Source organism: Xyrauchen texanus, chromosome 12 (assembly GCF_025860055.1).
Source record: "Xyrauchen texanus isolate HMW12.3.18 chromosome 12, RBS_HiC_50CHRs, whole genome shotgun sequence".
In the NCBI taxonomy this organism is placed as follows: domain Eukaryota; kingdom Metazoa; phylum Chordata; class Actinopteri; order Cypriniformes; family Catostomidae; genus Xyrauchen; species Xyrauchen texanus.
This window is the reverse complement of record NC_068287.1, coordinates 19,272,934-19,296,833: the sequence shown is the minus strand read 5'-3', so window position 1 is coordinate 19,296,833 and position 23,900 is coordinate 19,272,934. Positions and strand designations below refer to the sequence as shown.

The 23,900-nt window shown below is 38.5% G+C and overlaps 1 protein-coding gene across 1 annotated transcript in view; it reads right to left on the bottom strand.

The window, feature by feature from the left end:
• LOC127652384 (protein sidekick-1-like) overlaps window positions 1-23,900 on the bottom strand; it is a 495,188-nt gene that overhangs the window by 140,261 nt on the left and 331,027 nt on the right. The window contains 2 exon segments of the mRNA XM_052138488.1: window positions 6,962-7,152; window positions 10,405-10,516. Coding sequence (XP_051994448.1) covers window positions 6,962-7,152; window positions 10,405-10,516 — 303 coding nt within the window.

Here is a 23,900-nt window from a genome sequence, read left to right as displayed (position 1 = left end):
GTCGCATTAATATTGAGCGCACTGGTGGGCACATTTCTTTCACTTCACTCACCTAATGCACATCGTCCTCTACTGTAATGTCTGGACTTCATGCAGAGTCACAGATGGCCACTGAGGTTCTTCTCTCTCACAATACTTAAGTATTACATTGCACACTTAAAGGTTAGAAAACATCTATTATGAGCCTGTAACAATGGAAATCTGCTATTTATTATGTTCACATTATGCTTTAAGGAGATCTGTATTAATGGGCTTTTGATTTAAAGGCAAAGTTCACCGCAAATTTAAAATTCTGTCAACATTTTCTCACCCTCATATTGTTCCAAACCCATATGACCATTTAAGCAACACAAAATACAACTTTAAGAATATTTGGTAAGCAGACCACTCCGTCCCCTGGTGGAGGGCCAGGAGGAGAATCTTTATTTCGTTTACTTCATTTGCCGTACCCACATTCTCAATAAAAGAGCGATTTCCTTTGTCTCTGGGTTACCTGGCCCGCAAATGCTGTTCTCACGGCACTCTGCCGCCAGACCTCGACAGTCCCCTGGACGCGGACCCCCCGCCTCCAGCCAAGCCACGACTGTCCCCTGGCCAGCCGGTTCTGATGAGTCTAGAGGATGCAGCAGACCTCAGTCACTAACCCGCCCCCTGCCGGGTGTGCGGAGCAAGGTAAGTGCTTCGAGTCTTTTCTCAGTACCAGAGCCTCGGGATGCACTTTCACCTCCTGACGCCGTACTACCTACCCCGCTGCGAAGCCCCGCCAGGTACGTCAAAAATAATCGGCCCTTTCGATGCATACTCAACTACCTTGATGACTGGCTCATCCTGGCCCACTCTCGAGAGTTGCTATGCGCTCACAGGGACCAGGTGCTCAGGGACCTCAGCCGTTTAGGGCTTCAGGTCATCTGGGAAAAGAGCAAACTCGTCCCAGTTCAGAGCATCTCTTTTCTCGGCATGGAGTTAGACTCAGTCTCAATGTCAGCGCGCCTCACTAACGAGCGTGCGCAGTCAGTGCTGAAATGCCTCGCCATCTTCAGGCCAGATACAACGGTCCCTTTAAAACTTTTCCAGAAGCTCCTGGGGCATATGGCATCCTCCGCAGCTGTCGTGCCGCTGGGGTTGATGCATATGAGACCGCTTCAGCACTGGGTACAGACTTGAGTCCTGAGACGAGCATGGTGCCACGGCACGCACCGTGTGAGGGTCACCCCTGCCTGCCGCCAAACATTCAAACCCTGGACAGACCTCAGCTTTCTGCGGGCAGGAGTCCCCTTGCAGCAGGTGTCCCGACGCGTCCTGGTTACGGCCGATGCCTCCAGATTGGGTTAGGGCGCCGTGTGCAACGGGCACGCAGCTGCGGGCCGTTGGAAAGGGGCCCCGCTGCGCTGGCACATCAACTGCCTGGAGTTGCTGACTGTTTTCTTTGCCCTGTGGAAGTTTCTCCCGCTAGTTCAGGGCAAACACGTCTTGATCAAATCAGACAGCACCACTGCGGTAGCGTACATAAATCACCAAGGCGGCGTACGCTCCCGCCACATGTCACAACTCGCCAGCAACTTTGGAGCCAGCAGCGACTCAAGCCGCTGTGTGCCACTCACATCCCCGGCAACCTCAATGTGGTAGCGGACACGCTGTCACGACAATGCTTGCCCAGTGGAGAGTGGAGGCTTCATCCCCAGTCGGTCCAGCTGATTTTGGAATTTTTCGGCAAGGCTCAGGTAGACCTGTTCGCCTCCCGAGAGACCTCCCACTGCCCGCTCTGGTATGCCCGAACAGAGGCTCCCCTCGGGGCAGACGCACTGGCACACAGCTCCACACAACGTCGAAGTGAGCGACAGACGGGGAACGTCTAGGTTATGGATGTAACCTCCATTCCCTGATGAAGGGAACGAGACGTTGTGTCCTCCCGGCCACGTCGCTGAGCCAAGCCACTGTTGTGGTCGGACCATTTCCGGCTCCTCGGAAAAATCCTGAATGAAACAGCCGCATTACTCCACCTTTATACCTGTATGTCCGGGGGCGGGACAACTTCTCATTGGCCTTTTTTCATAGTTCAGAGGTATATTCGGTGCTCAAGAGAGACCCCTAGTGTCGCTTCTTCGACACAACGTCTTGTTCCCTCCATCAGGAAAGGGAGGTTACATCCGTAACCTAGACGTTTTGTAGCGATGTGTTACATGGAAACAGAAAATTCACATTTGCATGCCTATTTTACACATTTCTTACATGTAAAATCATCTATTGTGAACAGAAATTAGCCACCAAATGACATCCATGCAAAAAAACAAACAAACATAAAAAAAAAGCAACAATGAAAAAAATATTCCATGTCATAGATATTTATGGAATATATGTCTGTGAATAATATGTCTGACAGATTTTCAAAGATCTGGATCATTCAATGAAAGAATGTTTAGAAGTTGAGAAAGAGTATGACAATTTCACTGATAATCAACTCAGCAAGCCATGTACATTTGGAAATATAACCCTGTAGCTCAAGACTGGTTGCCTACTGAAGCTAAGCAGGGTTGAGCCTGGCCAGTACCTGGTTTGGAGACTTCCTGGGAAAACTAAGGCTGCTGCTGGAAGAGGTAATAGGGAGTCCAGCAGGGGGTGCTCACCCTGTGGACTGTGTAGGTCCTAATACCCCAGTATAGTGATGGGGACACTATAATGTAAAAAGGCACCATCCTTTGAATGAGATGTTAAACTGAGGTCCTGACTCTCTGTGGTCATTAAAAATCCCAGGACATTTCTTGAAAAGAGTAGGGGTGTATCCCTGGTGTCCTGGCCAAATTCCCCTATTGGCCCTCATTAATCATGGCTTCCTAATAATCCCCATCGATTAATTGGCTCAATAACCCTCCTCTCTCCTCTCCCACAATAGCTGGTTTGTGGTGAGCATACAGGTGCACTATGGCTGCTGTTGCAACATCCATGTGGATGCTGCACACTAGTGGTGGTTGAGGAGAGTTCATTCATTCATTAGTTATTGTGCAAATTGTAGACAATTGCATTTTTTTGCACAGATGTGCCAAAACATGTGCAATTTGCTTAAATGAATAAGAATAAGAATAAAAAACAAATTCTCTTTCGAGAACTGAGCCAATGCGATTGAGAAAAACTGAAAAAAATATTTGCGGTTCAGTGCACACAGACAAAACACTGAAGAAAACTAAAGAACTTCGTCTCATGTCTGGGAGCGACAGCGTGTCACAGTTCTGGCAGCACTATGTGTGTGCGTTCCTCCATCCTTAAAACATTACAGTGCAGATCTCAAATATATTTTTCAAAAGTGTCAATAATCCTGTTCTCTGGCACATTTCACATTTGTATTCGATTTATATGCTCTGCAAACTCTTTGCTGGTTTTCCATTTTCTAGACACCATTACTAAGGTTGACCAGAGCAACATTTCAGATGCGATGACTGGCCCTCTGGTTAGTCCAATTATGTACGAGTTATTCAATCACCTGACTCTTTGATGCACCTTTTGTTTTCCTAATAAATTCAATAGGCGTTTAACCAGTAAATGTGTTTCCATCATAGTTTATGCACATTTCTTAGCGAGCGTACAACTTTTTAATGCAAATTTTAGAGATTTTATTTTCATCTTGTTGTTTCCATCAAGCAGTTTTTATGTGATATCTCAAAATGCGTATAAAACACGTGGATGGAAACCCAGCTAATGTGCATTGTGCCAGGTTTGATCTCAATGGTGCCAAACGCAATTGGTTTTTAGGTGTTTTGTAACTTTCGTGATTCAGTCATTCTTCAAAACATCTATTTTTGTGTTCCACAGAACAAAGAATGAACAAAGGAACGAAGCCCTACTGTAATATCTGTAATATCTTTACCAATTAAACTATCCCTTTAATCGGTTACTATAACGTTGTTCACTAGGCGCTTTCAGACATTTAAGATATTAGAGTATCATTTTCTGTATTTAAATCGTTGTGTATTGTGAAAACTCTGCACAAATAACAATAACTAGACTTATTTAGATGTATTAATAACATAATTAAGGAGAGACAGCTAACATTCATAGATCTGTACCTATTTTATAATGTAAAGCTTAACAGAGACATTCTGTACAGATATGTGCCTAAGAGACACAACTGTGATTCGTACTTCATGAGTAAAATCCGCAGACCATCAAAAATCTGAAGTGAATCTTTGATGCAAATAAGTAGATGAATAAATGCATATCTAGAGACCTTGAATGTAATTCAGACAGCCACCCAAACAGTAAGTAAGCACCTGACTTATGTGCAATGCCACACTGACAGCCCACATTCATCAATTCACATCAACTCAGTCTCGCCCAGTGCAGTACATTCATCCTGTTATGCATTCGTCTCTCTATACATATGTATTGAACTTCACATGGTGCTCGGAACAACTGTCAGCTCAGCTCTCAACTGGACACCAATGTGAAGTGAAGAAAATGCATAAATATTTAATATGCTCTTTAGCTCGATGGGTTTCCATATATATCTGTACAGAGAAACAGTCACTGACAAGCTGCACTGTATGTACTCAGTACCCGTGAAATATCAGGAAAGACAGAGAAACCGCAGAATTCAATCTGGCGCTTACATTAATCAGAGGAAAAAGTTACAGCTAAATCATTTAGGAAAAAAGATAGTTTCGAATCTTGTATGCTCATATCTCTTGCTAGGAGATGAAGACACATTTGAGCATTGAAATCAATTTTGGCAGGGTGCATGCTTTTATATACCACAGTCGTACAAAGACAAGTTGTAATAAAACGTAATGATTTTAGGCTTCGCACTTCTGGTTAAATGACATGTAAAATGTTTTGTCAAATATATATGAAATAAAATATTTTGGACACATCAGACACACATAAAAATCTATAAATGTTGTGGCATTAGATTTTAAAGCAGTGCATTTATTTTCAAGAAAAACATTTCACAAAAAGCACTTTGTCCTTAAATAGGTCCACTAGCAGAGTAAGGTCATAGCTAAAATTGCTCAGAAAAGCAATATAAGTGCTGAGAAAATGTCTAGCATCCTTTGCCACTTGGTTTGATATTTTAATATCTAATGCAATTAAATTAATATTTTTTTGTTTGTGGCTTAAGTGTCAAAATACTAAGGTTTAAATACTTAATTTACATATTATTTTGTAATATTTTGATTAAATATTAATAATTGTAATAAAAATTTTTTTTTAATAAAATTAGAACAATACATTTATTACTTCATTTATTTAGACCAGAGAGTGACTGCAGTGGGCATTTTTCCATTTCCCTTTTTGATTTGTAACTAATAAACAAGCAAAAAATGTAACACTTAATAAACAAGCAAAAAATTTAAATTACAAATAAATATAATAATTCTAGAGCAAATAGTAAAACAATTGATGCCCACATATGTGGACAGCAGGACTAAGTTGAGAAATGTTAAATAATACCAAGTTATAGAAAGTCCGATTTCTTTCATTAAATTGTTATTTATGTTCCCAGGAGTTTTGTTTATTCATGCTTTTGAGACGTTACAGACATTACATCACAAATTAGCATAAATTAGCATAATTGTACATTATAATTCGGAATCTATGTACTGATTACCATTGTCCCATTTCTGCCAAAGAGTGGTCCAAACATAATTTGCAGCCTGAAATTGAACTTTTGGTCGGATTTTAGGAGTGAATGCTGCATGGAGAGCTATAGGATGCTCCCTTGTTCCCTATTTAGTGAATGACTTAACCTCCATTGTGCTGTCTGTCTGCACTGGTCTCAGAACAGTTCGAAATGCACCTTATTTTCAATTTTTGCTGAAAGCAAAATGTTTCAGCTTTTGGATGAACCCATTGATTCTCAATGTACAGTAATGTGAAAATGTACAGTGAATATAGGAATGCATTTACTAATGTTAATTTATATTAAAATAAACGAAATAACCCACAGATGTGTTCACGTTGAAAGTATATAAAAAAATATTTTTAGGGAATAATGTCCCAAAATCCACATGTGTACATAGTGTTTATCTGACACGCTAAAAAATTATGAATTTCTTAAAGCAGCATATTAAACTAAACTAGAGATGCTACTCTTTATACCCAAACAGATTTCATTGAAAAAACTTAGAGATTGTTATCAGAGGCATTTGTTTGTTGTGTGCCCGTAGATATGCTTCACGTAAATCGATGTCATGCTTTTGTGTCACGTGACTAGGTGTGTCAGAAATGTAACCCTTAAATGACAGTCTAAAATCTTGTGAACTGTATTAATTTGGTTTAAATTTATATAAATTATGCATTACATATAGCAAAGCCAAAATACAGTGTCCACGCATGTGGACAAGGTGTTGCATGAGGTTATATATTGTGGTATTACAATGATTGTGACTGAATCTACCTGACTACATTAGGTTACACCAACAAAAGTAATTTGTAAGAGACAGATCGGGTAGAAATAGCTCCTTATGATGACAATTGCATATATTCACCTTTTGCAGAGTAATAAATCATTCTATTCATTTATACATTGAGCAACAGACTGTATTAAAGATGTGATAACACCAACATTTATCTCCTTACAATCTGCTATTTCAAAAGACTACGTATTATGTGTGGTTTTTGTTATTAAGTAAATCAAATTACTTGAAAATAGGTCTGATGGCACTTTAGTTCTGTATGTTCAGGATAATCCTAATGTGTAGCATTACCTGGTGATATTTCTCAAAGAGTGCAGCGAACGATAGCTGTAATGCCTGAGGCTTCCCTAAAAGCTCTTAGCTCACCTAATACAGTGTGTAATTTCAGGTTTTATGCGTAGTAATGTAGCGCTATATCTATCAGAGGGCTTTGCCATTCATCACTCCCCACTGAGTGTAACCATTAAGATGGTGGATTATTTCTGCCGTCAGACGCTTGTGAAAGCATTGTGTTGGAGAGAGAAATGGGGCTTTTATTGGATGTGGTGTTGTACCTGTAATGGAGAGAAAGGCTCTGGCCTCTGCTGGCTTCACGCTGCTGTCCAACAGTGAGGCTTCACACACATACATGCCCACATCGGTGCTCGTGGGGTTGATGATGGTCAAACGACGGCCGAAGGAGCCCACGCCGCTGGCCACTTCCACGCCGTTTCTCCGCCACACCAAACTGAGCTTCTCAACCGGACTATGGAAAATGAAAGTGCAAGGAAGCTGAACAACATGGCTGTGTGCCACCAAACATTAAGAATCAAGTTCAGTCAGAGATGTGGCCTAACAGTGAGCAAACAAGCTCTGACACATTGACATGCAAATTTAAATCTGGCTCGTGACATTTCCCGATTACGTTCCATGTTCTTCATCATTTTCTGTCTCATGTCTCAGTTTATATACACTATGTGTTAGGACACATCTACAAATTCGTTATTATTATACTAAATTCATCTAAACTATTATATGGTAATTATGTAGTGACCAAAAAAGTTAAACAATCAATTTAAACAATTTAGCTCCTCCTCCCTATTATAAATGAATAAATAAATAAATAAACAAATAGTTTTGTTATATGTAGGAAGAATTCCTATTTGTCTATAAAATTAATTTCAAGTATCTGAAGATAAGCTTTCAGATCAAAAGGTTTAACAAATCATGTAAAACAAATTCAGTCAAGGAGCCCCTGCTGGAAAACAAAATGCTTAAAGGAATATTATGGCAAGTTAAGCAAATCAAAATCATTTGTGGTATAATGTTATCACAAAAATATATTTTGACACGTCCCTCCTTTTCTTTAAAAACAAATCTGGGTTACAGTGAAGTACTTACAATGGAAGTGAATGGGGCCAACTTTTGGAGGGTTTAAAAGGCAGAAATGTGAAGCTTATAATTTTATAAAAGCACTTACATACATTTTTATGTTAAACTTGTCTATTCAAGTTGTTTAAATCTTCATTTTTACAGTCGTTTTAAGGTTTGTTGACATAACACGTCATGACAATGAAGTTGAAACATTTTAGTAAGTGATTTTATCACACTAAAATCATGTTAAAGGGGTCATGAAATGGAGAGTCAAAATGTCCTTGATATTTAGACTAATAGGTAACTGTACTATATAAACATACTGTAAATTTCAGAACTCAAATCTTCATCCCCAGTCTAAAAAGAGCATTTATAGTTTCCACACTGCTGAAATGTCTCGTTTTGAAATCTGTCTCTTCGTAATGTAATTTGCTCATTTGTATTTACACATCACACAACATGCGTCATCGCACTCTTGGCCCCGCCAACTGGTTCGCGCAGGTCAAGAGTGCAGGCCTTGTGTTGATAACTATTCCTAACATAACACCTAAGGGGACTCATCTGGACTATTTTAGATTATTTCTGAATATATTCATGCACTAGACAGACATCTTTGACTGCTTGATACATATCTCATGCTGCTTTTAAAAGACGCAATGTCAAGTTACAACTCTGAAAGGGAGAAGCAATTCTTTAATTCAGCTGCTGCCTGTGTTGCTTTGAGCACAAACACGTCATGGATGCGTTCTTTTACCCATCTGTACTATTTTTAATTGTTGATATATGTAAACATGAACTGGATTTCTTTGACTGCTGTAACGTGTTTCCAGCTATGTGCGCCTCAGTGCAGGACGATTCTGTATGTATGTGTGTCTAGTTTCAACGCTCTGGCTATGTGTTTGTTTTTTTAGCTCATGTCAGCGTGGATTGCATGTGAACCGGACATAATACAATTCAAGCTTTGCAAAGGAACTGTTATTGAAGAATGGAGCAGTTAAAAACACTTCATAAATGAAATTAAATCATTTCATTCATGAATATTTCAAAAGTCATGACTGTTTGATAGTTTATGGTGCGGAGTGTTAAAAGCTGTGCTTGAGATGAACAGTTTAATATATTCAGATGCAATGTGTTGGATGTGTGTAATGTGTAAAACCAGCTATTTTGATTTATAATGTTGAGGTTCATTCTCTCCCAAATGAGTTTGCTGAACTTGAAGGGCTGCATGACTTTAGCGAATCATAAAAGTGGCCATTTACATTGAAGTTTTAAGGAAGTGCTTAGGCCAAAACTGAGCTTTTCAGACATGGGTGGAAAATGATCATGTATTACAAAATTGTGACTGTTTTGGTGCAAACTTTTATAACATTATCAGTGGACCTCAAGAAACTTCATACAACGTAGCTATAACATTTCTTGTGGCTATACTTTTGAAATAGTGAGTATTTTAACGTTTAAGGATTGGCCCTATTCACTTCCATTGTAAGTGCCTCACTGTAACCCAGATTTGTATTTTTTTTTATAGATATAGAGGGACAAAATATTTTTTTGTGGTAATCAACATTATGACATAAATGCCAAAAACTCTTTACACCATTAAAACAGACCAGCCTAAACAGATCTTGGTCAGGCTGGGAGACCAACTACATTTACATTTACACCAACTAACCACAATCGGTTGGTTTATTGATTTTGCTTCTTTTTTTTTAGCAGGAGTGTATCCAAACTTTAGACTGGTAGTACAAATAAAAAAGTGCCCAATAAACTTAAAAACTGTAGCTTTAGAGGTACATTGGCTGGTCACTGGGGCAGTACCCTCAAAGGTACACACATTGTACATTTTGTACACCTAAAGGTATTAATATGTACCCTTTAGAGACAGATATGGTTCAAATACACTTTGATTGATGTGTAAATGGTACAATATGTGTACATTTCAGGGTACTGCCCCAGTGATAAGCTGTTGTACCACTATGTTGGTAATACCAATGTTGGTAAGTGTTCCTTAAACTGATATTATCTTAACTCTTTCCCCGCCAAACACGGAATTTTCCGTGTTTTATGAAAAACGTTCCCGCCAAACACGGAATTTTCCGGGTTTCCGTGTTTTAGGTGTTATACGGTAAGGAAGACCCCTGCGCATGTTTTGAAAGAGTACGCAACTCTTTGATCAAAGAAACAGACTGCGATCGTCTCAAACATGAAGAAGTGGAGTATGAGAAGCTCAAAATATCAGACATAAACATGCCTTTTTCTCAGCTTTTTGTCTGAAATGTTGTTTTTTGACAAAATCTACCTCTGTTCAAGTCACAATAAAAAAAGAACAAATGAAGATAAAATAAAATAAAAAATTTTTGCCTAAAATTTTTTTTGCCTAAAAGCAGAGGCCCAGATCTTTATTTTGATATATGGCATCTTCATATATTCATGGAAGAAAATATTCTGCGGGCCATTAAAATTTAGCGAAAATCGTCAAAAACCCTGGCGGTGGCTGGCAACTTTTTTTTAAAAACGCTGGCGGGGAAAGAGTTAATGGCCTTGAGATTGATGATTGTGAACCCATTAGAGTACATTAATATCAAATGGACTGTAGTGTAGTTGTGAACAATGTGATATATATACCATGATATATAACCATACTTACCGTGCATTAGCTACACACTCCAGCGTGGCATCACTAACTCCAGCCACCACTGTAATGTTCCGAGGTGGGATTACAATCACTGGAGCCACAGGGTCTGCTGGGGCAGCTGAATCTAACCTCGAGAGAATGGGGAAAGAAAAGAGACTTTTAGAAGTATATATATATATATATATAAGAACCTAAACATATTTATAATATATGAAAAATAACAAATGATAGACTTCTTACTTTTGACCAAAACAGATGTACATATCAATTAGAAATAAATAAAATAAAACTATACAATGAGAGAGCACATAGTCTTAGAAACTTGTCAACTGAATAATATAAAACAACAGATTAATTTATTTATTATAATGATAATCACACGGCCACCCAGTTATATAGAGGACCTCACACAAGACAACAAATTATGTGGTGATTTTTGATCACATGTCACTTAAGGTGTAAGTGTGTGTTTATGAATGTCAGATGGCCCGTCCCTCCATTTACCTCACAGAACCAGCCATGGAATTGCACCATAATGGTAAAGGAATTATTCAAATGGACCATTTAATAAATTAGAAATATGTAAATTTGAGGGAGTTGGTCATCTAAATAATTTGAAGGATTTAGTGAGATTCTGCCTAACCTCATATATCAACACAATGAAGATAAATTTGTAATAAAAGGAATTTTATTTACAAAAATATAAACAAGAATAACAGCAAATACAAAATGGTATTAATTTACTATTAATAATTACTATGAATTGCGAAGAAAATAAAGTGCACAGGATGGAAAGATGCAAGTTGTTGAGTTGGATGATGCTACATGTCTGGTAAAATATTGCTATTAGTGCTATTACAATTTTTAAATGAGATTAATCACAGAATGTTTCATCAGCGATTAATCACAGATTTTGAAAGTGCTGAAATTTTACTCTATATATTTATTTTCCATGGCTGAGGCCATGGTTCTCAGCAGGAAACCGATGGAGTGCGTACTCCAGGTAGGGAATGAGGTTTTGCCCCAAGTGAAGGAGTTCAAGTACCTCGGGGTCTTGTTCACGAGTGAGGGGACAATGGAGCGGGAGGTTGGCCGGAGAGTCGGGGCAGCAGGGGCGGTATTGCACTCGCTCTATCGCACCGTTGTCACGAAAAGAGAGCTGAGCCGAAAGGCAAAGCTCTCGATCTACCGGTCAATTTTTGTTCCTACCCTCACCTATGGTCATGAATGTTGGGTCATGACCGAAAGAACAAGGTCGCGAGTACAAGCGGCCGAAATGGGCTTCCTCAGAAGGGTGGCGGGCTTCTCCCTTAGAGATAGGGTGAGGAGCTCAGTCATCCGTGAGGAGCTCGGAGTAGAGCCGCTGCTCCTTTGCGTCGAAAGGAGTCAGTTGAGGTGGTTTGGGCATCTGGTAAGGATGCCCCCTGGCCGCCTCCCTAGGGAGGTGTTTCAGGCACGTCCAACTGGGAGGAGGCCTCGGGGAAGACCCAGGACTAGGTGGAGAGATTACATCTCCACACTGGCCTGGGAACACCTCGGGGTCGCCCAGTCAGAGCTGGTTAATGTGGCTCGGGATAGGGAAGTTTGGGGCCCCCTGCTGGAGCAGCTGCCCCCGCGACCCGACTTCGGATAAGCGGTTGAAGATGGATGGATGGATGGATATTTATTTTCCTGTCAAAATAAATATTTTGAAAACAAAACAATATGTAACAATATATTGGTTTATTAACATTTTCCAAACAAAGCCTTCCACAGTATAAAGATATAAATGCACTAAAATGGCACCAATCGAGTGACATTAAATATTTCAAAGTGGGAGGTCTAAGTGGGAGGTTGACTAATTGAAAGAACTCTGCAACCTTAGGTTGCCTATTTATTGCAATGAGCATTAATTCTCTTAAATTCTAATTCTTAAATTCAGGTTAAATTATGTTTTGCTACAGCAATCATGAAGCTGCATTCACAATTCACATCAGGGTGTCAATGCCAGCATCACATGCTGCTTTGAACTCCACATGAAAAGTGCTTGCAAAAAATGCCTCGTTCTACATTTTCATGATAAGACTTGACGTGCTTCTGTGGTAATTAAACTGCCTTACAAAGGATACAAAGTACTTGATTTCTATCACAAGTCCAATCTGGGCTTGTTTTGTACAACAAATATCGTTAAGAGGTCCTTTCCCCATTCTCTGATCACTGACACGTCTGTTGTGTGTGTGTGTGTGTTTGTGTATGTGGTGTGTATGTCAGTGTAATGACTCTGGGCGGACACATCATCAAAATTTCTGCCCTAATCCGACCAGTGTTTATGCTGGTTTATGCTATATTAATGGTAAACTCGTTAATCAAGATTAAGAAAAAACAACTTGTTGAACTTTAATTAATCGCATGCATTAACGCGGTAACATTGTCAGCTCTTATTGCTTATTTTGATCTTTTCTATAATTAAAGAAATAACTCAAAGATTATTTGCTAGACATTTAATATACAGGTTATGCAATATAAAGAAGATAATCATAAACTGGTAGCCTAGTATACACTAAAGCCAAGGCCTTTGAAAAAAAGGTTTGGATAGTAAAATTTACATTGCGCTTGATCGAGTGATAAGATTGGTTATGGAGACGTCTTCCACTGGTTATGCTGGTCTGTATTAAAGTAGGAAAGGAGCTGGATTCTGTTTCAACAGCCTTGAAGAAGCGCTGAGGAATGCTGATCTCCTGGATCACAAAGTGGGTCATTGCAATCTGGACCACACAGATGAAGCTTCACCTTGTTTCTGGTTGTGCCTGTTATTGTCTCTCTTGTGTGGAGATACAGAACATGGAACAATCTGTTGGCGTCTCCCATCACTCAGGCCCGAGACTCAGAGTGTGGATTGTTATTCTGTTAGTGTCCCCTTCCTTGAAGGATTTGGGACTAAGAACAGGGTGTGTCCATTGGAAGGGTACTTTTGTCTCTTTCTGATGAGGAGTTTTCAGATTGGCACCTTTCTGTTCCGGTGTTTTGATTGGCTGGCGAAATCAGAGGGGGAACACATGATGTGGCCCACCCTTCCTTCTCAAAGAGGAACTTGTTGCATAGTCTAAATTCACAGTTAGAGAATTGTCTAAAATTTTAGCTATGTATTGTTAACTTTCCAAACCATTTCCAAAATACTCTTGGTATTGTTCTGAATACATTGAGTCTAAATCTGATCCTGAAAAATTCAATATTACCCATGCATTCATTTTTACCTTAGTGGTTAAATTTGTGTGAACTATTGTGTTAGTTTCTTCACTATAAGATCTTATATTGATTCTCTTAGCCAGCGATCCGATGTTTGTTGATACCTCAAAGTCTGCCGTGATACAATTTCGTTTCTATTTGATTCAGGGGCCTGCGATTGATATTACTCCAATTTTACACAATCAATTACATTTTTTTTAATCTCACAAAAGCAACCAAAATGTAATTTTAATATTTTATAGAGCACTCTGAATGTGCAAATCCAGTATCCACATTAGGACATCAACAACACAATAAGGTACTTCAGTTGTTTAAAAAAAAATTCAAATGCACCAAGATATCAAGGGAAGCCTGGTTTAATCGCGCATTTGATTGGCTCTGCTATATCCTGTCACTGGAGCTCGCAGCCCTGTTGACGCGTGCAAATGGATTGTGCAGAGCACAACTTCAGGCTTTAATCAATATACGCACACCTGTGTCCCACATGAGAAGCATATTTAGTGCTTATAAAGCGAGATGAATATCAAAAGCTTGCTGCATTGCCAGATAAATATGTACGGACGTGGCTGACATTAAAAGGTCAAAAATAAGCGTAAATCTTAAAAAATATACATCAGAGGGGCCTGGGTAGCTCAGCGAGTAAAGACGCTGACCACCACCGCTGAGTGACTCCAGCCAGGTCTCCTAAGCAACCAAATTGGCCCGGTTGCTAGGGAGAGTAGAGTCACATGGGGTAACCTGCTCGTGGTCGCTATAATGCGGTTCGTTCTCAGTGGGGCACGTGGTGAGTTGTGCGTGAAGCCTCCACACGCACTATGTCTCCGTGGTAACGCGCTCAACAAGCCATGTGATCAGATGTGTGGGTTGACCATCTCAGATGCGGAGGCAACTGAAATTCGTCCTCCGCCAACCGGATTAAGGTGTGTCACTATGCCACCATGAGGACTTAAAGTGCATTGGGAATTGGGCTTTCCAAATTGGGGAGATAAAGAGGAGACATTTTCTTTAATAAAATAAAAATATACATCTTTATTGACACGTTGCATCGATGACATAACATTGTTGGTGATTGATTGCTGCATTGATCTAGATCGATGGATCGCTACACCCCTATTGTTTTAATCAAACAACTGCAATTAACACAAACAGTTTTGTGAATTAACAAAGAGTGGATGTTTTGCAGTTGATGTCCATTTTAAGGATTTCAAGCATACATGTATGGATGGATGAATTTGTCTGTCTTCGTGGCCTCTCTTTATTCAGCCACTGCTGCCACATAGACAGTTAATGAATGTGCTGCATCTGGAGGTCCTAAAGAATTTTTATAGCCATCTTAGCTTAAATCTCATGAGGAGAATGAAGATGTACCAAAGGATTTTGGTGCTAAGACACCATACGTGGACCAATGAGAGGTTCCTTTCAATGTGGAGGTGGATTAGGGGCCTTCCTTCCTGCCCTATAAGAGGTGTCTGGCAGTGGTCTGAGCAGATTTATCTTTAGGCTGCCTGGCATTTGTTTGTATTGGTCCACCACGATCCAGAGAACATGTAGCAACCTTTCTTTTTTATGACAGTTAGAGAGAGGCCATTCCATAAGATGCGGCCTCTGGAATGCCATCTTGTCCGTTGTTCACTACATTATTAAAATGATCTACACTGAATCATCCAACTGCTCTGAAACAGACTAAAGCCAGAAAGTTCTGCTCTTTATGTTTTATGCTTAACTGGCAAAGAATCAATTGAATAATTCATATTTTGGCACTGGTCCTGTGACATGCTCTCTACCCCCTCATTCGACTGTTATGTGCAGTCATTCTTGCATTAAAATATGCTTTTTAAATTTTTAAAAAGACTTAAGCATATCTCTCTGCTAATTGTAAAAAATTTAAGGCTGCTTATCAAATCAGCTTCATTCTTTCAAGAGGAAATTAGAGAATATCTAAAATATTGAAATCATAGGATAATGAGGATTTAAATAACTAAGTTTAATGCTAAATTCCAGCCTTTGATGTTGAATTTCTTTAATTTTAATATTAAAGGCACTGCTAAAGGCAACATTTAATATTCTGATTTGTTTGTACTTTTGGTCTTAAATTCCAGCAAGTACTATGATATTGCAAGGTTAAAGTATTGTTAAAGAGATAGTTTACCCAAAAATGAAAATAATATAATCCCAGATGTGTATGACTTTCTTTCTTCTGCTGAACAAACAGGTCCATTCTGTAGGTCCATTAAATCCAAGTGAATGGTGGCCAGAACTTTGAAGGTCCAAAAAGCATATAAAGGCAGCATAAAAGTAATCCATATGACTCTAGTGGTTTAATCCATATCTTCAAAAGCAATATGATAGGCTTGGGTGAAAAAAAGATCAATATTTCTGTCAATGTTTACTAGAAATTTTCCTCCCTGCCCATTAGTGGCTATATGCACGAATAATGTGAATTGCCAAAAACAAAAGAAGAATGTGAAGTGAAAGTGGAGATTAACAGTAAAAAAGGACTTAAATATTGATCTGTTTCTAACCAACACCTATCATATTGCTTCTGAAGAAATTAATTTTAACCACAGGAATAGCATGGATTCATTTTATGCTGCCTTTATATGCATTTTGGACCTTCAAAGTTCTGGTCACCATTCACTTGCATTATACAGACCTACAGAGCTGAGATATTCTTCTAAAGTCTTTTTTCAGCAGAAGAAAGTCATACATGTCTGGGATGGCATAAGGGTGAGTAAGTGATGACAAAATTTTCATTTATAGGTGAACTATCTCTTTAAATAGAAAATACATAATACTTCATGCCAAAAATAAACACCAATTGGACAACCCCAAATATTTCAGTGATATGGAAACATTGGAGTCATTGATAACAATCAAGAAGTTGAGTATTAGCATTGTACGTCTTTTCCTAAGTGTGTGGCCATTGTTTTAGTATCGGCTATTCAACAAGCACTTAATATGCAAACCAAATCATTAAAACTCTCACGTAACACAAAAGTAAATGCTAATGTAAGCTAATTCTCACATTGTGTAAAGAAGAATCCAGTAATAAAATGTGTTTCTTCTAACAAATCCTCCAGTGGGCTTTCGTGTTTATAACAGCTGAGACAAAAACAGATTGCATGGGGCACAGGGGCCTCCCTCCCTCCCTATGCATTTGCAGATGGGGCAACTGTAACTCTTTGCAATACATTGAGATATTATTGGAAGACTCATATTTGTTCATGGATTAGAAAAAAAGAAAATCTTGTGGTGTGATCACATGTGAGGCATGAAGTACATTCAGTGGATCTGATTGGCAGATGGAGATTTGCCTATTTTTGCTTCAATGCATAATTTCCCTCACCTGTAGCCATGGGAGGCAATAATATGACTGCATTCATCAGGGATCCAGTAAACAGCACAATTCCCTATTTTTACCACATGATAACTGCTAATATTGTACAATGGTTCTTTTGGTTTAAATTATCCAGAAAGCTTCATGAAAACCTATTTTCTTTGGGTTGTTCCACTTTGTCCTTTATCTATGTAAATTATATTAGTTTATGAATATTAGCTTACGTTATCTCCTCTTTGTATGTCTGTTATCTTGGCTGAGTCTTTTATTCTAATAACTGAATTACACTATGAATGTTGCTGGCCTGCCAAATGTGTTCTTTGAATAGCTGGCTTGAATTATTGAGTGAAAGTAATACTTTGCCTTACTACCAATAACTTTGGTCTTTGGGCATAAACCACAATGCTTTCTAGGATGTTCCACAAAAGCACAATTAGGAAGAATTTACCCTGAATGTGGAATGAGTGTTGTACAGAAATCTACTATAATCTGCTAGTCTCAACAGTCATTAAACAGTTTGTAAACCAAATATTTCCTCATGAAATCCAAAAGCCTGATGGTCGTTTCTATCAAGTGGGTTACGGCAGTCAATTATCCTTTCAAAGGCATTGTTCACCCAAAGGTGAAAATTCTGTCATTATCTACTCACCCTCATGTCGTTCTAAGCTCATTTGACTTACTTTCTTCTGCAGAACACAAGAGGAGATGTTTTAAATAATGTTGCAATGCTTATTTCCATTCAATAGCGGTGCCTCACTTCAAAGCTTAAAAAGCACCTAAATGTCCATGCATCTCATACGTCATATTCCATGTCTTCTGAAGATTCCCATTATTTTGTATGATGAGAAGACCAAAATTTAAGTCGCAATTCACTCTAAAATTAAATCAAAATCATTGGTAAACTCTGTAAATCAAATATGGCAACACATCAGTAACATCAAACATGGGTTCTTGTGTCATGATGTTTAGTCACGAGACATGCAAGAACCAATGAGGTTTGATGTTTTTGACATGCTCCAAATGAGATTTACAGAGTTTATTAGTGATTTAAATTTGATTTGATAGTGAATAATGACTAAAATGTAAATCTGTTTTTTATACAAAGTGAGCATACATCTTCAGAAGACTTGGAATAAAGACTCTATAATTACATGAGAGTGAATAAATAATGACAGAATTTTCTTTTTTTATCAACTATAACTTGAATTTGATTATTTCTAGCTATTGGAAACCATAGGTTTCTGTAAATGCAGTCACATGCTTTATTTTGTGTATGGTTGCCTGGCTCATCTTACCCACATCTGATTGACAACTAGCATTCTTACACATTTATTTTAGCTAACACACCACTATGCAATAGAATCAGTCTCCCCTGGAGTGGGACTAAAATGAAATAGTCTTCCCGGGTGGGTTTTTGCAGTTTGGTTTTCTGAAATATCTTACCATGTGATCCGCGGTACTTCTTGTTCACTGTCCGGCAGCAATAGCAAAAAGAGAGAAGAAATACCAGGCAACACAGTGAATTTACAGCATCCATGTATATGCACAGATTGATTTACACATCCTTTGTTGTGCCCGGAACAACACTCCTCTCACACAGACATATTCTTAAAGGAGACCTATTATGCCCCTTTTTAGAAGATGTAATATAAGTCTCAGGTGTCCCCAAAATGTGTCTGTAAATTTTCAGCTCAAAATACCCCACGGATCATTTATTATACAAAGTTGTAAATGTCTCTTTTTGAGTGGAATCAAAAACACACTGTTTGTGTGTCTCTTTAAATGTAAATGAGCTGCTGCTCCCTGCCCCAGACATAGCTCTGGTCTCCGTGAATACAATCAGATACAATGGTAACTTTAGCTGCATTAGCCGTGGATTCAGCTTACAAGCACATTCGGAAAGACGATTTGCAAACATTCATAAAATATAAAGTGCGATACTTACATCTTCAGGATATAAAGCTGGAACACGAACAGTTGGTATTAATCCTTGCATGAGAATTATTTTTATTTTTTTTAATCTTGCTTTATATTGGCACTCATTCACAAAGCAGTCCGGTGTAAAATTATTTGCACAAACATACACACATATTGGTATGTTTTGGGGCAAATTTCCTTCAAAAACAAAACTTGTCCACTGCGTCTTCAGTGGCTCTGATGCCGGGAGTGCATGAAGACTCTTATGTTCACTTTTACAGCCAACAACAGAACACTTATGATGCTTCCCGAGCTGAGACATTATTCTTCCCACTGTATCTGCTTCAGCGTGGAAATACTGGCAGACTGTGTGTAGATCACTCGGGGGAGGATCTATGATAATAGGCAGGAGTCCGTCACCAGTCATGGGCGAGGCCTGCTCTAACGTGACGTCAATTTAGAGCAGAAACGAAAACTTATGATTATTAGAAATATAAGAAAAAGGAGTGGGTTGACTTTTAACATTGTAGGGTGGTTGTGTACGCACACATATTGCCGACTCACATATATGTACAAACACCATGTAAAAGGGAATTTTGCATAATAGGTCCCCTTTATATGAACTTTTTTTCACAATTCACTTTCATTGAATGGGAAAAATATACATTGAAAGTGAATGGTGAGCTGTCAGTCCATTACATTTTGGCTTGAGTCTCCTTTTATGTTGCATAAGAGAAAGTAACTCATGCAAGTTTCTAACAACATTAGGGCGAGTAAATCACAGAATAAAAATTTGTGGGTGAAATATTCCTTTAACTGAAGCATTATCCTAAAAACCAGAGAGCTGATTGGTCAGGAAAGAAAATTGTTTCAGGATCAACTTAGGATGTTAAATGAATGGATTCTGTATAAGTTAAGCTAAATCGACAGCATTTGAGGCATTCAGTTGATTACCACAAAAAAACGAATTCCTTTTCTTTAAAAAAAGGAAAAATACTGGAAGTGAATGGGGCCACATTTTGGAGGGTTTAAAGGCATAAATGTGTAGCTTCTAATTTTATAAAAGCACTTACTTAAAATAATATGTATTATTTGAGGTGTAAAGTTGTTTAAATCGTTGTTTTTATGGTCTTTTTAGGTTTTAGCGCATAAAGTCGTCATGGCAACAAAGTAGTACATTTGGATATAACTTTACATAGAAAAGATTAGTAAGTGATTTTATCACACATAAATCATGCTAACACTCACTGTTTATGTCTCGTGGCTATTATTTTCAATTTGAATGTTTACTGATTGGCCCCATTCACTTCCTTTGTAAGTGTCTTACTGTAACCAAGATTTTTGTTATATTTTGAAGAGCAGTAGACATTGCTTGCACTTCATTAAATATTATATTTTTAATTTTAATTAAATTAATAGAAACACTTTTACATTTTAGATACAAATAATATTTTTTATGCTTTTAAAATGAATTATCCTGTGTCTTATTGTGAAAATATAGCAGTTAAATTACAGATTATATTGAGTTTTTTTCTTTCGTGTCAGCAGCGGTTCTTCATGCTGTGTAAATGTTACAATTCTTCAAATAATGATCTCTTGATCTTCAAATGTAAATCATGCTTAATATCTCACGAGAATTAAAACACGCCAACACAATTCAAGCTTCAACCATTGGCTGTTCGTGGGCAATGTAACTTATTTATGTTGACAGAGAACATTTGTACCGATTTTCTTGAGATTGCTGAACACGATCTAAACCGATTTGGCTCTATCTGGTTTTCTCAACCTGAAACTTACTCTGAAACTCTGAGTTTGTTCAACTAGCTTTGTGCAACATGCCACAGGAGGGACAAGTCAAAATACATTTTTGTATTGAACCTGGAACATTCCTTTAATCCAACAAGCCCTACTTGAGTAAATCACATTAAGCCTATATAAATACAGTATGCACAGATTATTATTAAAATATAAAAATACAGACCATAACATATCAAAACAAGATTTTAAAGAGTGTACTGCCCAAGGGCAATCTACAATACATGTGCTTCTAAATTTGGGCATGTTTTACAGCAGCACAACAACCCTGAGATTCAAAGAGAGATAATACACAAGTACATGACCTACAGTTAATTGCTGTTGAGATATTGAGGAACATGCCGAAACAGCCTCTCAAGGCTGGAAAGAATGAGGGAGACAATAAATAGCAGCAGAGGGGGGGAAGACGTCCTTGTTTTCCTCCCCTAAATCTGTCGTAGCCTTAATTTACACAATGCCTAATGAATTCCTATGAAGCGTGAAAAGGTGATCTGATAAAGCATCTATATATATATACACACAAAAAAAGAGCAGAACAGCTGGCAGATTGATGGGCAAAAAAGACACTAAAGCTATAAAATATTCAGTGATTCAGGGACTGGGGAGAACTTCAAGGCACATTTCTACAGAGTTTCTACAGAAGGCATTGTCACACAAACAGAGCCAGATGAGCAAAACAGGCGCCCACAGGAAACAGCAGAGAAAATTTAAGGGAAAAATATGTGGATTTGTAGATAATGCCCGGGAGACAAATATTTGCTTTGTTGTTGAATGGATGGTTTAGTATGGACAGCAGACATTGTGTGCAGCTGTAAAAGGAGACAACGAAGGCAAACAGAAGTAATCCACCAGCAGTCAGAGGACACAGACCCCCACGCAAGTAAGATGTGTGATTTCTAGCAGTGATGGGGTCTTTGAATAGTTCAGATCTGGAAGTTTGGGGGTCTGGAACTTGAAGGTCTATTAAATGAACCCTATTATTAGATAATTGTGATTAATTGCAGATTTTGAAAGTGTTGAATTTTGACACTATATATACTTCTTTTCTTGTCAAAATGTTTGTATTTCCATCTTAGTAAAGAAAACAAAACAATATGTAGCAATAAAATGCTTTATTAACATTTTCTAACCAAAGCCTTCCACAATATAAAGACAATGCACTAAAATAGCACCGATTCAAGTAACTAAACTTTTTCCAAAGTCTAAGTGGCTAATTGAAAGAACTAGTCCCCATATAGGTTGCATATTCATTACAATTGGCATTAAATCCCTTAAACGGTCATCCTCCACAATATTAATTTGCCGGTAGCCAGTGGCTATCCGCATTCCTACAGCAATCTTAAAGCTGTGTTCATGATATGCATCAAAGTGGCAACTTCACCATGAAAAGCACTTGCAAACAAAAACTTCTTATTCTGCGTTTTGGTGATAGTTAATATTTGGTGTGCTTCTGTGGTAATTAAAATGTGACTCAAAAAGGCTGAAAAACACTTGATTTCTATCACAAGTGCCATCTGGGCTTGTTTTGTACATCAAATAGTGTTAAGAGCTCCTTTCTCCATCATTTTATCACTGACAGAGATTATTTTATTTATTGAGATAACCTCTGCGGCTCTATCACAGGAGAGAGCGTAACAGTCAACTAGCATACAACCAAGGAGGTCTAAAATACGACAGGACCGCCCATAGAATGTGTATAGGACCGCCGAGTTATGCTATTTTATGCAAGCTTGTAGGTTCTCCTTGGTAGAAGGACTCTGCATCAGTGTAATGACTCCAGTGTTTAGTGTATATTATGTATTAACGTAAAATTTGTTAATCGCAATTAAGAAAAATTATAGCGTTAAATCTATTTAATCAATTGCATGCTTTAATGCGTTAATTCTGACAGCTCTACTAAAAAAGTATAGACTTTATTTCAGAACAAACTATTGTTTTGTATCTTCATATTTAAGTCCTTTTATTGTTAAATCCCAGAAATATGGGGCTCTTAGTGCTCTCAGTGTTTGACCCATTTTAATGGTCGAAAACCAAATGTGGGTCATAGTATGAAGCTAGTTTTTCTTGTCCAAGAAAAAAAAGGTCTGAAGTACAAATTCCGTGGGAAGTTTCTTAAATTTAGTTGATTTGACATGGAATAACCCTATAATTCTGGCTTGCGACTATGTTTTAATCTATACACTCACTTAGCACTTCATTAAGAACACTATGGTCCTAATTAAGTGCCCAACATAGTCTTCTGATGTTGTAGCCCATTTGCCTTCGTTCAATGAGTTGTGCATTCTGAGATGCTATTCTGCCCACTACAATAATGCAGAGTGATTATCTCAGTTACAGTAGCCTTTCTGTCAGCTCAAACCAGTCTGGCCATTCTCTGTTGACCTCTCTCATCAACAAGGTGTTTCCATCTGCAGAACTGTCGCTCATTGGATGTTTTTTATTTTGCATCATTCAGAGTAAACTCAAGAGACTGTTGTGCATGAAGATCCCAGGAGATCAGCAGTAACAGAAATACTCAAACCAGCCCATCTGGCACCAACAATCATGCCACGATCAAAATCACTGAGATCACATTTTTCCCAATTCTGATGGTTGATGTGAAAATTAACTGAAGCTCCTGATCCGTATCTGCATGATTTTATGGATTGCACTGCTGCCACAAGATTGGCTGATCAGATAATCGCATTCATAAGTAGGTGTACAAGTGTTTCTAAAAAAAGTGATAAGTAAGTGTATACTGTGTGCTCACACAAAGAGCAATACAGAGTCATCATACAGAGAGGAGGTGCAGCGGCTAACGGACTGGTGTAGAGCCAACAACCTGTCCCTGAATGTCGACAAAACAAAAGAGATGGTTGTTGACTTTAGGAGAGCACAAGGTGAACACACTCTGCTGAACATCGACGACTCCTCTGTGGAGATCGTCAAGAGCACCAAATTCCTTGGTGTTCACCTGGGGGAGAACCTCACCTGGTCCCTCACCACTAGCTCTATCACCAAGAAAGGCTGAGGAAAGCACATCTCCCACCCCCCATCCTCACAACGTTCTATAGAGGGACTATAGAGCATCCTGAGCAGCTGCATCACTGCCTGGTTTGGGACTTGCAACGTTTCGGACCGCAAAGCCCTGCAGAGGATAGTGAGGACAGCTGAGAAGATCATAGGGGTCTCTCTTCCCTCCATCAAAGACATTTACAAAAAACACTGTATCCGC